The sequence below is a fragment of the Phascolarctos cinereus genome, unplaced genomic scaffold (genome assembly GCF_003287225.1).
Source record: "Phascolarctos cinereus isolate Bilbo 61053 unplaced genomic scaffold, phaCin_HiC Scaffold_4;HRSCAF=312, whole genome shotgun sequence".
In the NCBI taxonomy this organism is placed as follows: domain Eukaryota; kingdom Metazoa; phylum Chordata; class Mammalia; order Diprotodontia; family Phascolarctidae; genus Phascolarctos; species Phascolarctos cinereus.
The window spans coordinates 210,618,549-210,634,661 of NW_027555847.1; the positions used below are offsets into that span (position 1 = coordinate 210,618,549).

Here is a 16,113-nt window from a genome sequence, read left to right on the forward strand (position 1 = left end):
GATAACCTGCTATCATATATCTGCCAACTGTTATCTTTCAAACCACATTGCTCCACCTTGCCAATGGATATAAGAATGTCAGATGCCTTGCTGAAATCAAAATAGATTATATTTTATAAAATTCCCCTGATCTACCAGCCTGGTATTCCTATAAAAATGAAATCAGCAAAAACTGAATTTTTCTAATATTTATACAAAATTAGATTCAAGGTCTGAGAAGTTGGTATTCTTTTCATGAATATCTTTTATATATCTTCAATTCAAACATTTCTAAAGATGGAGCTCACAGTCCCACAGTATGGTCCATTTCATTTTTTGACAGCCTTCTTTACTAGAAAGCTCTTTATACTGAGCTAAAATCCACCTTGGTATAACTTCTACCACTTCTTTTTTTAATGTTATAAAAAGCCATGGTAGTATGTATGTAATCTGTTTTCCACATGACACCCTTGAAAGCAACTTACTGTATCCCGGGATTTTTTCCTATAAATTGAATGTCTGTAGTTGCTTCAACCATTCTCCTTGTCATACTTTCAAAACCCTTCACGGTCCTTATCCCTTTTTACCTATATGTACTTTAGTTTATCAGTGGCTTACCGCAAAATTCAGTGTTTAGAACTTAACATAGTACCAAAGATGTGATCCAATTAAGACAAAGCTCATATAGACTGTATGTGTCCCTTGCTCTGAACCATTTAATAGTCTGTTCTTTGTGTATGTATGTCCTGAGAATTTAGAACAGGTTATTAAATAGAAGGTTTGCAATAATTTAAAAAAAAGAAGCAGCCAATAGTGAGTCACTAAAGATTTTCAAGCAAGGGAGAGACTTGAACAGATATGTTTAAGAAAGGCAGCTGTATATATGCAACTGGTAATCCTCTGTATGGAGAAGGTATGATAATTGCCAAGAGAAATAGTGAAGAGCCATAGGAGACATAAAAGGAACAGTTAAATGCAGAAGGAAAATCAGGAGCATTATGGTATCCCTGAAGCCAAGGGAAGAGAGAATGTCCCAACAAGAGGTGGTGGCCATGTAAAGAGATCAAGAGGATGAGTATAGCCACTAAATTTGGCAATGAGGAAATCACAGGTAACCTTTAGAGAATAGTTTTATTAGAGTGGGGAAAGGAGAGGGAAACAAGCATTTATTAACTATGCCTATATGTGCCAGATACTGTGCTAAGCACTTTTATAAATATTATTTCATTTGATCCTCACAACCCTGGGAGGGTGTTATTATTACCATTTTACAGTTAAGGAAATTGATGCAGCTACAAGTTGTGACTTGCCCAGGGTCACACAGCTAGTAGTATCTAAGGCCAGATTTAAACTCTGGTCTTCCTGATTCTAGGCTCAATGCTTTATCCACTGTACCACCTTAGCCCTAGAGTGGTAGGGATGGGATAACCAGTTGCATTGAGGTTGAAAAGAAAGTGGATAATGAAGAAATAGGCGTGAGCAGAACCCAAGAGTGATTTAGATGAAATGTCCGAGGGAAGTATTGTACTTTTACCTCCTCTCTTAAACCCTGAAGTAAGCCTAAAGCCCCCAAACTCCATGTCTTGAGCTTCACCTTGGCCCTTCTAGTTTTCTACAACTAAAAAGTGTGAGAGACAAAAGGCAGCTGAAAGCTATAGGAGTCCAAAAACCTCCAGCCCAAGGAAAAAGGCCTCAATCCCTCAAAAAAGTATCCTATCTTTTGAGTTCTAATTTTACAGTCTCTTCATTTCTTTACTCAAATAATGGAAAGCTCATGTTCTCCACCCAATGTTCTCTTACCTCTAGTTGGCCTTTCAATCAGCACTTTTCATTCTGTGCTAAGCCCCTTACACTTTCCACCATTGTGTGTCCTTAATGTTTTCTAAGACTCTTCCGTGAAGGGAGGAAGGAGGTCAATGTATTACAATAGGAAGACTATAAAATGGTCCAGTGGGAAGTTTGGTTTGGTTGTTTTTTGAAGGAGATTTTGGAGCTTTTCAGTGTAAATTTCCATAATATTGTCCTCTAAACAGCTCTCTACTGGGGCAGCTAGGTGGTGCACTGGATAGAGCACCAGCCCTGGATTCAGAAGGACCTGAGTTCAAATCCGGCCTCCAACACATAACACTTACTGGCTGTGTGACCCTGGGCAAGTCACTTAACCCCATTGCCTAGCCAAAAAAAAAATGCAAATTAAACAGCTCTCTACTACCAAATTTGGCCAAAGTTATATTGTGATCTGGAAGTCCAGTATAGTTGAGTTTTGACAAAACTGGAGAAAATGGCACTGAAAGTTACTGATTAAATTTACTTTTCTGTCTAGGTTATCAAGGCTGCTTACAACCAGGTAAAAGCAGTTGCTCATGGTAACCTTCTGAAGCAGATGTCATAACAGCTAAGTAAGTATAAAATGTGTGTGTGTGTGTGTGTGTGTGTGTGTGTGTGTGTGTGTGTGTGTGTGTGTGTGTGTGTGTGTGATGCTTTTGCTCTTTAGGTGAGGAAAAATCAGTTCAGTTGAGCAAAGTCTAATATTTTGCCATTCATAGGAAATTAGAAATGCTACCTTGATTCAGGTTAGCACTGAGCCACAATAGATCCCAGTACAGAGTTTTAAATTTCTGGCACACCATTTTAAATCTTCCCTCTTTTTTCTGCATGTAAAATGTTTTGTTGTTCTTTAAAGGGGTTCAGAAGTTTGTTTGGAATCCAGCTGCACACCTTTTAATCTGACATTTCTCTCAGCTTCACTTAGCAATACCTCCATTAAATTAGAAAACCTTTTTAATTTCACAGGAAAAAATCCAGTTTTGAGAATACAGTTTTTACCTTTATGTAAATTTGACTTTACTAAAGACTTAAGAAATCCACATTCCAAAAAAAAAATCACCTATGTTAACTTTACTATACAGTACTGTGTACTCTATGTCTCTACTTTTGCCCCTGGCTTAGCAACCCCCTCACCCTTCCACCCCCTCAAAAAAATCCTCCAGTTGAAAGCAGAAGAACCCCCATCACCATTGGCTCCAGAGCTTGGCTTGAGACCTTTGTTCAGCTTCATCCACCTGCCCTTGTGTCTTCCATCCTTAGATACCACATGGTTGTCCCCAGCCCCCAAGTTTGCCTGTCCATGTCTGTGTCCAGCCCCATATGTCTTCCTTGTGTTCCTCCTCCCGCTTTTGCTTCTCTGTCCCAGTCCACCATATGTCCTTGAACGGTGTGCTCCATCCACAGGGATGTCTACCTTCTCTCCCGAGGGCCCCCCCCCATTCCTGCCTCCCTGTGTTTCCCATGTCTGTGGGCAAATTTGCATTATGTGAAAATTGATTTATGTAGAGGTCTGTAATAGTAAAGCAAGAACTGTCTGTAGTTAACATCTTTAGTCTGTGGTTCAAAATTATCCTTATATATACACACCCTTCTCATTAGAAATATCCTTTTGGCTGCAAGGTCCTCCAGATCGGCTGTTTACTATGAGCAATTTCTGAGCTCAGACACTCTCATCAGCTTTTTTCAGAGAAATTTTCTAACATCTTCCCCTCCATTCCCAATATCATTCTCATATTTCTAGGTTAACATATTTACTGTTTGAAAGTGACCTATTCCTAGGAACCAAATTGAGATTAACTTTGAGAGACCTTGCATCTTTTTTTCATCAGTTTTGTTAATAGCAGTTTGAGGAATTAGGGTAGATTTTAGATAAAAAATTTAAGAAGTGTGTATGATCTTAGGATTCAGAGTTTCAGTGCTAGATAGAATTGGTTAATATTAAGCACTTCAGCTACAAATGTGAAAAGATAGACAGTCCTTGCAACAGGGAGCTTACAATCTAACCCTGGGGCCATTTAGTTCAACTCTTGCCTCCCAGTAGTGTTAATTACCTTTTAACCATTTAACACTTATGTTAATAACTTAATGATAACTGGGTATACTGTGTTACTAGAATCTAGGAAATCACCATATAATTTAATCATTCATACCTCGCTGGTGTCAAAACTTAACACTGAACAGTCCCTTGAGTTTGTACAACATACTTTATTAAATGACCCAAGAGCTGATTCACTACACCTTTACACAACTGCACAGTCAATGAAACCATCAGTAAAACTGAAGTATTTGACCTTTAAAGAAATAAATTTAGGTTTTAAATGCTGTTTGCCTTTTTTTAAATATAATTTTAGTGTCGTACAAGCCTTTATAAGTTCACAGCAGAACACAAAAAACTCAGTTACCAGTTTTGAAAAATGATTGGGGGTTTTTTTGTGTATGTTGTCATGTTTAGTCTTTCTATAGCAAGCAAAAAAAAGTGTAATCATTGCAGAGAAAAAGAATTATATAATATATTAACTGGTACACTCAACCACATTCTTTGCTCTGGCCCTCAATCAAACATATATCCAGCATCAACCAAAAAAAGTAAAATTTGCTGAACCAAGGAAATTTTTTTTGTTTATTATTAGTGTACTGTGAATTGTACATATAGCAGTTATAGAGGCTTTTTGATTTAGTAAAATTTGTTTAAAAACCAATTCCTTTCCCCTCAAAAAAAAAAAAAACACATTGGGGACCTTCTGTTAGAACAAAGAATCACAAAATCTCAGGTACCTCCATCTATATCCACCCATACCTGAAACAGAATCCTCTTTACAACCTACTTGACGAGCAGTTTATCTAGCTTTTGCTTGAAAACTTCCATTAGGGAACCCATAAGAAAATAGCTTAACTAAATAAGGTTTTATCTGCAGTTCAGAGTTTTAAGTGTATCCAAGCAAGTATTACATAATAGTTTTTATGGAATACAATTAAATTTAATAGCTATTAGTATACTAGATTTTGTGTACAGTAGTTTTGAAAACTAATAGTAATAAATACTAGATATATTAAGAAAATAGACTACAAAACTGTGGTCATTTAAGATTTTGAAGGCATTGTGCATACAACTATAGGAGTACTTTCTAACTAACTTTTAGTTATTTAGAATACACCTTAATGTTTACATGTTGAAAAATCTATTACTTAAATTCTTCATAATGAATATTTTCTTGCCCAGAAACAAACTAAAAGCTGGGTACCTGATGTTAATCGAGTCTTCAGAGGGATTTCTGGATGAAATTGGGTCCCAGGCCCTGGCATCTGGTTCATATGTCACACCATCATCTGTTCTTCAAACAATTGACTCTGTGGCTACTGCTGATGTTGTAACAGTACGTAAAATAAACCACTTCATAATGTTGTAATGTAATTATTTATACTAGAGCTTTCATGATTTTATACACAAGTATGATTTATCTTTTTCACCTATGTAAAAAAGGAACTGTTTTTAAGGGTTCCTTTTGGTTGCAGATATTTTAGTTTCTTGGTATATTTTCAACTGATCTGGTTCACAAATTGGATCAATACCTTTCTTGTCAAATAATTGCTCCTACAACCAATATTAAGAGTTTGGATATGTAATAATCCAATCTGTTATATTCAGACTCTGTGTGTGTGTACACACCAAGTAGAGGGGTAGCTAGATGGCACAGAGGATTGAGTGCTGGGCCTGAATTCAGCAAGACCCAAGTTCAAATCTAGCCTCGGATACTTGCTAACTGTGCTTATTTACCCTATGTGTGACACCCTGAGCAAGTCATCTTACCTCTATTTGCCTTACTTTCCATAATGGTAAAATGGGGATTATAATAGCATCTACCTCCTACAGTTGTTGTGAGGATAAAAGTGAAATAATATTTGCAAAGCACACTGCCTGGCACTAGTAGACACTGTATAAATATTAGCTATTATATTATTATGCTAGGTTCAAAATGTCAGTTATTTAGTTTTTTTACTCTAATCTGAAGAACTGGTATCAGAAAATTATTGGCCATAAGTCTTCAATTTCCAAATTCTTAAAGCAGCAGGTACCTCTCTAAGATGTTGCAAAGAAAGTGCTGATCTGCATTGAAGCTCTCTACACTAATTAAAGAGTTTCCGCTCTTTAAAAAACAAAATGTTTTAAGTAGTGATATATGTTTCATTATTTCTTTCAACTTTTCAGGCAGCAAAGAAATTTGTTTCTGGCAAGAAGTCAATGGCAGCAAGTGGAAATCTGGCCAATACCCCATTCCTTGATGAATTAGAAAAATGAAGCACCTATAATGGAAGAAAAAAAAACTTTCTCGACACAAACTGACAGAATAGCGCTTGGTGAAAGATCAGAATTTATTAACACTTCCATCTTTTTATTTCTGAACTGAAAAATGGCAAAACAGAAATGTAGACAAATTTCACCTGGTCTGATGTAAAGCCAATAAAACATTTTATTTAAAATGCTTTTGCTAATTTTTTTCCTGAATTTTTCTTAGTCTGTTAAGTGTTTATTGAATACCTACTCCATTGTATGCTAAGGAGGGGTAGGGAAGGTTAGTTATTTTTTGCTTGAGTAAAAGTGCATAATAAATTTACATAAAGGTTACTCAGATTTCAGACTATCAGGCACTGTTCATAAAAACAAAAGTAGATCAGTGAAACAGATTATTAGATAAGCAAAAAACAGGAATAAAAATAGCAGCCCCCCTATTCAGTGAACCCATGAATATAAATTACTGTTTAAAGGACTCCTTTATTATATTTATTATACAAGGACTGTCAAGAAAACTAGAAAGTAATAGGAAAGGAATTAGATTTAGTCCAACATTTTACTCCTTCCCTTAATATAAAAGGTTACACCATTTAAAAAGATAACTAATTCAAGTATCTTTAAGTGCAAACCATAAATTATCATAAGAAAATATGACAATTGTTTCTCCTTGCACCATACAGACTGGCAAAGGTGGAAAGAGTGAAGATAAAATAGGTACAATCTGATACACTTGGTGGAGCTGTGAAGTAGCTCAGTCATTGTGACTTTCAATTTGGAAAACTCCCTAAAGTAAATGGTCACAGAAACAAAGGGGTTTTTGTAGTACCAAAGAACTGGAAACAAAGCTGGTGTTGGAAGAATGGCTGAAAAATTAAAGAAATAATTGTGCAGTAAAAAATAACAAATGAGAAAATCAGAAACCAGAGATGTATATGAAAAAGCAGAACCAAGAAAACTATATAGTTGAACTTTAAGTTACTAAAATATCAATGAAACTTCCAGAAAAGAAATAATGAAACAAAATTTCCCTCACTCTCCACCACCATGGCAAGGAGTTAGAGGACTACTTAGCTCAGAACACTGAATGTGCTGTCAGATAACACTGTTTTTTCTTTCTCAAAAGAAATGAGGATGGGGGAAATAACTGATAAAAAATATATATTTTTGAAAAAAATTTGGTAGAGCTAACTGGATATAGTCAATTCAATATTTCAGAATTACTAGAATGACCAATGATAACTTAAATAATTCATAGAGGTAGTAGTTATCATTTAGGTAAAATTAAATGATTGGATTTCTCCATGGTAGGTACATTTAAGAAAGATTGCATAAACTGAATGTAAATCAAAGTCTTGTTTTCTAAACAATTTAGGTTACAGCTCATTTTCAGCTTTCACCAGGTCTACTCTCTGAAGGAGTAATCCATAAACCAACACTTAAATACGGTAGATCATACAATCTAAGAGAACCCTTTTGAAAGTAATAACTTTCTTAGAAATGAGTAAATGATCATCCTAGAAGTTATCTGTTTTATATATCAAAGTGTGGGGTAATTATATTCTATATACATTGACCTGAGCCAAAGTCTATTCCTTTTACCTTAAGAGATTGAAGATCAATGTTTTGATATCCTCACAATTCATTCTACCACTGAAATCCCATAGCATCATATTCATATGCACTGATTCCTTCTCTCTAGGATGGGATCAAAGTACACATAGTATTCTGGATTGTGTTGCTCTTTTGGGAATGGAAAAGCTAGTTATGTTTCGATACCACCTAAAAAAATCACGAAGGCTTCTGGATTACAACTACTTTCTGCACACTCAGCTGGGAGGAATGCATCCCTTTATAAAATAAATCTATATATAATAATGTGCTAAAATTAAACATTTAGCACTTCAATGGCATGGAAAATTAAACATCTGATCCTGAATTAAATCAACTTCCTATGCAGTAAAATATCGGTCCTTTTCCTGCTGAACATAGGCACAATCTTCAAGCCAAAAAGCATCTGATGTAGAAGAGGAAGTAGAAGAAAGGTCACTGTCTTGTTTTACCATTGTCCAGTATGGGGAAGGTGCTCTAAAGTCTTTTGGAACATTCATATTCTGTTCATCAGAGTTCTTATGAATCATAACATCACATCCAATGTCTTCTCCTACAGTAAATATATGATTCTTTTTTTTATATCCATGCCACTCTGTGGAGATTGATGACAGCTTCCCTGGAGAATGATGCCGAAATGATTGTGGAGACTTATAGTATTTAAATCGTTCATCTAACTGTACATCTTCATCATCCTCACTACTAGAGGAAGATGTATCTTCCTCCTGCTCATATTTCCTTGATGTGCTAAAATAGGAAGAATAAGTAATGAAATGGATCTTAAAATTTGCAGTATTGGGGCAGCTAGGTGGCACAGTGGATAAAGCTCCAGACTTGGAGTCAGAAGAACCTGAGTTCAAATCCAGCGTCAGACACTTGACATGTCCTAGCTGTGTGACCCTGGACAAGTCACCTAACCCCAATTGCCTTGCCAATAAATAAATAAATAAATGATTAAAAAAAGATATTTGCAGTATTTTTAGAATTCTTAAATTAATTGTCTTACAATCTGCATTAATCTTCCTTTAAAAAAATTTAGGTAAACTTTAACCTTTTCTATACCTGGACTTGACTTTAAAATACCTTGCACTATTCATAAGAACTATGTTAAAATTAAACTCAGGCTTTTTCTATGAGTGATAGTAAGAACTAGAGGTCAAGGCTTTATTGTTCTTACTACATCTAGTTCAGTTCCTAAAGGACTATGGAGTCCACATCTGCTACCACATTTCTGGCCTCTTTTGACTTCTATCTAGAGACAAAGTAAAGGTGAAATGATATCACAAAGCAACTGCATCTTTTGGGGGTTCAAATGAAGTGTTTATGAGTACCTTCAAAATGGTAGAGTTCTATTTGTAGTAATGATAGAAAGTCATTGCTTCTCTTCATATCTACTACTTAATGGAATTAAATATTCAGTCTTGTGTTTCTATATATTGCTTTGTGGTTCTTTTACCACTTTCCATCCAAGGGTCCTCTTGCTGCTCACTTAAATACATTTTTTTTTCTCCTAAGGACCTCCAACAACTTTTCTGTAACTTGCCTTTATTTGTTTTCTCTTCATTTGAAGGACAGTTTTATGCCTTTCCTCATGACATTTGTACCTCTCCTAATTCTCTCTCTCTCTCTCTCTCTCTCTCTCTCTCTCTCTCTCTCTCTCTCTCTCTCTCTCTCTCTCTCTCTCTCTCTCTCTCTCTCTCTCTCTCTCTCACACACACACACACACACACACACACACACTCACACACACACACACACACACACACACACTCACACACACACACACGGGGCTGACTATCCACTTACTCACATGTAGTCTTGTTACCACCCAGATGGGTAAACATATATCTGTGAAAAGTGAACTCCAGTGTGTTGTTTCCAAACTATGATATAATATACTGCCATACTGACATTTCATGGAGTGGCTATTATAATCACTAACTTACTAGTTCTCAGGTCACTGCCAACTTGATTTGTTCATAAGGATTTAATTACTCTGCACGATAAATTTACCAACTTTTAACTATATGCAAAAGGAACAAAATTGTTCTTATTTATGGCTAAGTCTTACTGTTGAGTTTAGACCCAGCTTTATAATACAAAACTCAGAAGACCTTAGAACCTACACATTCACAAGCTCATCCTATTCTCTCTAGTCCCAACATGTTCAGATGATTGCATTGGTTTAAATTAATGAGCATAGGTCATTTCTCATTCTTAACAAAATGTGTACTTGTCAATAGCCTTATAGACAAGCAGCAGCATGATACAGAGAAAATACACTGGCCTTGGAAATCAAAAGACCTAGGTTCATATCCCAGCTCCAAAACTAGCAGCGTGACTACAGGCTCTTAACTTTCTTGACCCTCAAGGTCCCCTTATCTGTAAAAGGAAGGAGATATACCACTGTCAAATAGGGTTGGTGTGAGGTGTCCCATAAGCCTTAAAGCACTATAAAGTATGAGTTGTACATGACTGCTAGATTTAATAGCAACATAAAATAGGAATAGCTAGGGAAAATTAGGAAGAAAGGTTTTTTGATTAGTGAAATCAGGGAAGTACTTGAATGATTTGAATCTGTTGTGGGGATAATGCATTTTCGTAATACATAATCCTGCATACCAGAACAATAATTTTAGAAATATGTTTCAAAACTCAGCAAATCCTAATTATCACCAATATCTTTTCTACCCATCTGATCCACTCTACCTTTAAACATGAATCACATTTTATCTACATAAATATTTTTCACCATATAATAAATTTATATCAAAATAGAAAATGTTAAAAAAAAATAACCACTTACTGAGCTATTACTACTGCAGGCTTAGTCTCAGGGATTAAGTCATCTATGTTTTGCCATTCTGGTGGTATGTCAATAAAATCTCGGTAAACTCTGATTTGGAGTATTGCACCTATGGGGATATGGTGCAAAAGCTGTAAAAACTCTCGAAGTGTGTATCCTAACACATTTGAATGGCCGACTGAAATCAGAACATCACCTGAAAAAAAAAGTTGAAAACCGCCCCCTCAGCAATTTAGTTAACAGTTTAAAGCATACCAAACCAATTTGAAACCCTACCATTACCTCTAGCTATTGTCATATCTTTGCTCCATTTCAAAGCCCAACTTCTAGAAATAGCTGTAGTCCTATTGCCTCCATTTCTCATTTCATTTCTCAATCCATGGCAATCTGACTTCTGACTTTGTTGTTCAACTGAAATTGCTTTCAAAGTTATTAATAATCTCTTTCAAATACATTTTTATTCTAACTTGAACACATAAAATGGACATGTCCATATGTACAATAGTGCAGAAAAAGAGGGCTGTTTATGAAACCAAATCTTTTGTGTACAGCTTTTCTTTTTAAACATATAATAAATTCAACATGCAACTTTTAAAGCTTTCCTGCTTATCTGTAGTTCTTTCTGGTCTTCTGTGTATTTAAAAATGTTTCAATAACCTCTCTCGGGAGGGTGTGGGCTGCCTAGGCCCTCTCTTCCCATCCCAGTCTACCCCCAGCCAGGGAAAAAAACAAAATAAAAATAAAACCCTTTGAACAAATATGCAGTCACGCAAAATAAATTCCCACCTACAATGGCCATATTGGAAAATGTATTTCTTACTCTGCTTGATTCATCATCTCTCTCCCTCAGGATATGGGTACCATGTTTCATCACTGATCCTCTGGAATACTGGTTGGATTCTAATTCTTAAGCCTTTCAAAGTTGTTTGTCTTTACAATGTTGTAGTCACTGTTCAGTCTGTATCAATTCATACAAGTCTTCCTAGATTTCTCTGAAAATGATCCTTTTTTCTTGTCTTATAGCATAATAATAATATTTGAAGAATTAAGAGATGGCTTTTTTTTCTTAATCCTCATTCTTCTAGACCTCTCTGCAGCATCTGACATTACTGACCATCCTCTCCCAGATTTTCTTAACAATTTTTATACCTTTCTAGGTAGTCTACTCCAGGGGCGGGGAACCTGCAGCCTCAAGGCCACATGTGGCCTTCTAGGTCCTTAAGCACAGCCTTTCGACTGAGTCCAAATTTTACAGAACAAATCCTTTTATTAAGGGGATTTATTCTGTGAAGTCTGGATTCAGTCAAAGGGCTGTACTCGAGGACCTAGAAAGACACATGTGGCCTTGAGGCTGCAGGTTCCCCTCCCCTGGACTACAGGAAACATTTGTAATATCATCCTTATAGAAATCCATACCACTACCAAAGGTCATAGTTTTTATTTTTACTCTGTATAGTAAGACAGGATTGTATCTTTCAATGATGCCAAGTTCTTTCCTGAAAGAAAATCCCATCCTTTTTTTTTTTTTTTAAAGTACCAGTGATGCTATGTGGCTTCAAATCAAAACTGTGGGTCACTTAAAAGCAAGGAAGAGATCCATGATAGACATATATAGGAAGTAGTGTATAACAAACAAGGAATTGCATACACAATTGTATACACAAAAGATATCATCCAAGAGATGTATGACTGATCATTTAATAAGAGTCAAGGGTAAGATATGGAATAAGTGGGTACTGTTTTGTACTCCTCTGGAGTATTTATAGGCGGAAATGGACAAGAGTTGGCTGAAATGCCCACAAACAGAGGAGATAACAGATCCACCAAACAATTAAATTAGTACTCCTGTCATTTGAAAAGAATAGCAGGCTGGCAAGAAACCTTATATTCTCCAAGTCATTTTAATTGATTAAAACCTCGTGTTAAGAGTTAGCATTAAGGCTCGACAGTCCTTAATAAGTTCTAAAGGCAAGCAATAATTAACAGGAATTTCTTATAGTAAATTAACCTTGTTTAAAGTAATTAATCAAATTCAATGGAAATGAACCATAACTATAAAAGATTAAATGCTCAGAAATCAGAATCAAGTTTCTGGTGCTAAGAAATGATAGGTTTTGAGGGCTCTGGATCAAAAGCTAGGCATATCATCTAGAAACTCAACATTTTTTGAGAACGAAAATATTATGCCAGGTGCTAAGATCTTAGAATTATTTATTGGCACTGAGAATTAAAAGGATAAATTACAGGTACAGTTCAAAACCCACTGACTGAGAATAATGCAACTGGCTTATTATAAGAGGTTTGGACCCTTTCGTTTTTTTTTTCAAGAATAACTTTAAATTCTGTGAAACCCCTGAAACTATACTGATGCTACCAGTTAATTGTTCTTGGTTTCCATTTTACATTAACAACTATACAGTCTCATACCATCCCATCTGGGTACTCAACGTTAACACCATGATTTTCAGATTGATTCAGGAGAACAAAGAGGACTGCAGACTATCCTAGATGACCAGTTAGATCCAACTCTCGTTTGTACATACAGCCCAAAGCTCAGTTCTCTTTTCCTTTAATAAATCCATTTGGAGATTATTTTAATAAAGTAAACTGGGTCTATTTATACAATTATCAATTCTGTATTTTTGTTTAATTCATTCAATCTTTAGAATACTATATTTTTGTGGAAAAACTTGCTTACAACAATATATATCTCTAGAGAAATATATTATAAGTGAACTATGAAATTGGAGGTTTTTACTTCATTCACCAGGACCACTCACCATTTTATCTATGTTTCTAATCCTTTCACTCTTCATAAGTCACCACTTTTAGCATGCCACTATTCTGCTAAAGAATCTGAAATTGTTCCCCATCGCTTAGAAGACAAAAGTTTTAATTCATAATGACAAGGAAGGCCTTTGATAACCTAATTCTAATCTCTCTCTAATTTACTGTTTTGTACTATTTCTAATTACTATAGCTATATAAATATCTCCTCAATAAGATTTTAATTTCTTTAAAGACAGAGGCAGTCTTATATTTCATTCCCAGTTTCCACAACAGACACTCAATAAATACTTGCTGGAATTAACTCAAAATATTTCTTTTCTCTTCTAAAGAGAAAATCTTAACCCACCTAGAAAACCATCAATCCTGTCCAATCGAGACAAAGAGTATTTAGCCAACTGAGAAAGCCTCACTTGTCAAGATGGACATAACACACTACAGCTAGCATCTGGAATGGAATAAATGTAAATTCTAGGTGGATTAAAGTTTTAATCTATAAATTAATCTACATAATCTATATAAATGAATCTCTATTAATCTCTAAGACCTAGGTATCCAATTGATCACCTGGCTTTAGTCTTCCATCCTTGGCAGCTGTTCCTTTCTCCACAAGACTGGATATCTGGAGATAGGGCCCATGTTGGAAGATAATTAGTCCTAGTCCTTGGGTTCTCATTTTAAGAGAAGTCTTCACTGTTGTGCTCAAGGCATGTTGTGAAGGGTCTTTCAGAAGTGGAAACACCTCTTTAAACAGAAAGATAGTAATGCCTATCTAACATCTATTTTCTATGGAAATAAATTTCATAATAGACATTTTAAGGATTAAAGAATTATTTTTAAAAGTTTAATCCATTAAGTACTTTCCCAATGAAATGTTTTTGACAGTAATTGTTTTCAGGTCATGGATAATTCTATTTCCAGTATTTCACAAATCATCTTTTAAAGAAAAATGACATGAATTGCTATTTTTAGACCCTTCTCTGATTCTATGTATCTTCTTATTTTGGAAGTAAAAAATCAAATAAGACTTTTTAGACTACTAAATATTGCACTTTCTCCAGCTTCCACCTCCCTAAAGTGCCACTTAGGGTTATGAAATGCTCAAATGTGATCTGGCCACCTATTCCTTAAAGCGGGAGAGTTTGTCCATGATTAATATATTTATATCCCTTCACCTACCTAATTTTACTTTCACCAACAAAGCTTTGGAAGAGACTAGTCTGTGGAAGTGAATACTTAGCCTAACCTGCAATTCACTAACTACTCTGTTTCCCAGAAATCTCTGAGAAAACAATGGTCACCAAAGAGTGCAAAAGAAAGGAAGGGTAGTAGATGTCCTTCTATGAAGCTCAAGAAATCCAGAACTGTGAAAATCCATTATTTAAATTTTACCACAATTTAGTGGCCTCCTGCATAAGTGAAATAAAAAATTATTGATTGATAATAATAATACATCTTAAATTATATATTGCTCTAGACTCTGTGGCATAGCGTATAAAACATTGGGCTCGGTGTCAAGAAGACAGCATTTTAATCTTAGCTGTGTGACCCTGGCCTGGACAATGACTTAGCCTCTCTGAACCTCACTCAGTTTCCTCATCTATAAAACTGGGTAAAAAGAGCACCTATTTAACAATGTTGTCATATTAAATAATGTCATTAAACCTATAAACGGTCAGCTATTATTATTAGTTTCTCCCAAAATTCCTGGCCAAAAGAACTGAGAGGACAGGTGCTTTTTTTCCAAGGCCAATATATTATTCCTATTTTACAGAAACTGAGACATGGAAGGTACCATTGAGATCTTAAATGTACCCACTTCTAGTCAGGTCCCCTTTAATGCTAACACCTTTCCCTATGAGACTACCTCAAATTTACCCAGCATATATTTTGTATGTAGTTACTTGTATGTTGTCTCCCCCATGAGAATGTGAGCTCCTTGAGGGCAGGAACTGTTTCACCTTCTTTGTAGCCCTGTACAGTGCCAGGTACACAGTAACTCCTTAACAGATGTTTATTGAAACAACCTTCTCAGCTTTCGCCGAAGGAGTAAAGGAAGTGACTCCTCCAAGGCCACACTTTCCAAGGCTGCCTAAGCAGAAAGCTCCCCGAGGGTAGAGGCCGTGTCATTTCTGTCCCGACATCCCTTTGTCTCTTTGCAGGACTAACATCACCCCCCACTCCAGAGGCAGCCCAGCGGGGCGCCCACAGGGCCTGGGCCCAAAGACAGCCTCGGACACGCAGTAGCCAGCTGCCCCGGGCCCTCGAGGGCTCGCGCCAGCCGGGGTCCTGCGCGCTCATCACCTGCTTTACCACCGAAAGGAAGCTTGTCTTCCTCCAAGGCTCTGCGCCGGAGGTCCACAGCGCCGGGAACGGGGTCCATGGCGGAGGGGTCGGGGAGGGAAGGGGGGGGATCGGGGAGGGAAGGGGGGAGGTCGGGGCGAGAAGCCCCCGAGGAGACCAAGCTTCACCTCCAACCCCCGCTACCGGTTTCGAACGCCAGAGGACGCGGCTCGAGGCGGCAGCCACGTGAGCGCGGGGCGAGGGCGACGCGTGCCCTCCAGGACCGGGCCTTGCACGGCCTGGCAAGGCCGCCAGGGGATGCTGCGCAGCCGCACTGGCGTCCTCTAAACCCTAGCGAGGCTACAGAGGAGCAGAGGAGAGAGCTCGCTCAGGGTCTTCCTTGAGGAGTGGGAGGGAAGCTTGTGAAGGAAGTACAACAGGAGGTTGTTACGGGGATAAGAGGAGAAGGGGAAGTAGGTAAGATGTCCTTGCCTGAATACTTAAGTGTGTTTTGCCCTTCCATTGTGAGCAC

General features: G+C 36.9%; 2 protein-coding genes across 3 annotated transcripts in view; one reads left to right on the forward strand and one right to left on the reverse strand.

Moving 5' to 3' along the window:
• Positions 1-6,285, forward strand: part of UQCRC2 (ubiquinol-cytochrome c reductase core protein 2) — a 23,982-nt gene extending 17,697 nt beyond the window's left edge. Inside the window, 4 exon segments of the mRNA XM_020965314.2 lie at positions 2,303-2,351; positions 2,354-2,378; positions 5,027-5,180; positions 6,014-6,285. Coding sequence (XP_020820973.2) covers positions 2,303-2,351; positions 2,354-2,378; positions 5,027-5,180; positions 6,014-6,103 — 318 coding nt within the window. The 3' untranslated portion in view covers positions 6,104-6,285.
• Positions 6,069-15,877, reverse strand: PDZD9 (PDZ domain containing 9). Of its 2 annotated transcripts, none has more exons than XM_020965319.2 (3): positions 15,603-15,877; positions 10,512-10,707; positions 6,069-8,452 (listed from the first exon to the last, which is right to left on the reverse strand). In XM_020965319.2, exons 1-3 carry the CDS (start codon positions 15,679-15,681, stop codon positions 8,047-8,049), a joined length of 681 nt encoding a protein of 226 aa, XP_020820978.1. In that variant the 5' UTR covers positions 15,682-15,877; the 3' UTR covers positions 6,069-8,046. The 2 variants fall into 2 exon arrangements, with proteins under 2 accessions (XP_020820978.1, XP_078009014.1); XM_078152888.1 differs by lacking the exon at positions 15,603-15,877 and adding an exon at positions 13,866-14,117.
• Between the last annotated feature and the right edge of the window lie 236 nt (positions 15,878-16,113).

Excerpts from the sequence above, each read along its gene's own strand:
- PDZD9 (XM_078152888.1), bottom strand. The coding sequence starts at position 13,974 with ATGAGAACCCAAGGACTAGGACTAATTATCTTCCAACATGGGCCCTAT. Across the intron at positions 10,708-13,865 it reads GGATGGAAGACTAAAGCCAG|GTGATGTTCTGATTTCAGTC; the intron begins GTGATCAATTGG and ends TTTTTTTTTCAG. Across the intron at positions 8,453-10,511 it reads CCTGCAGTAGTAATAGCTCA|CACATCAAGGAAATATGAGC; the intron begins GTAAGTGGTTAT and ends TTCCTATTTTAG.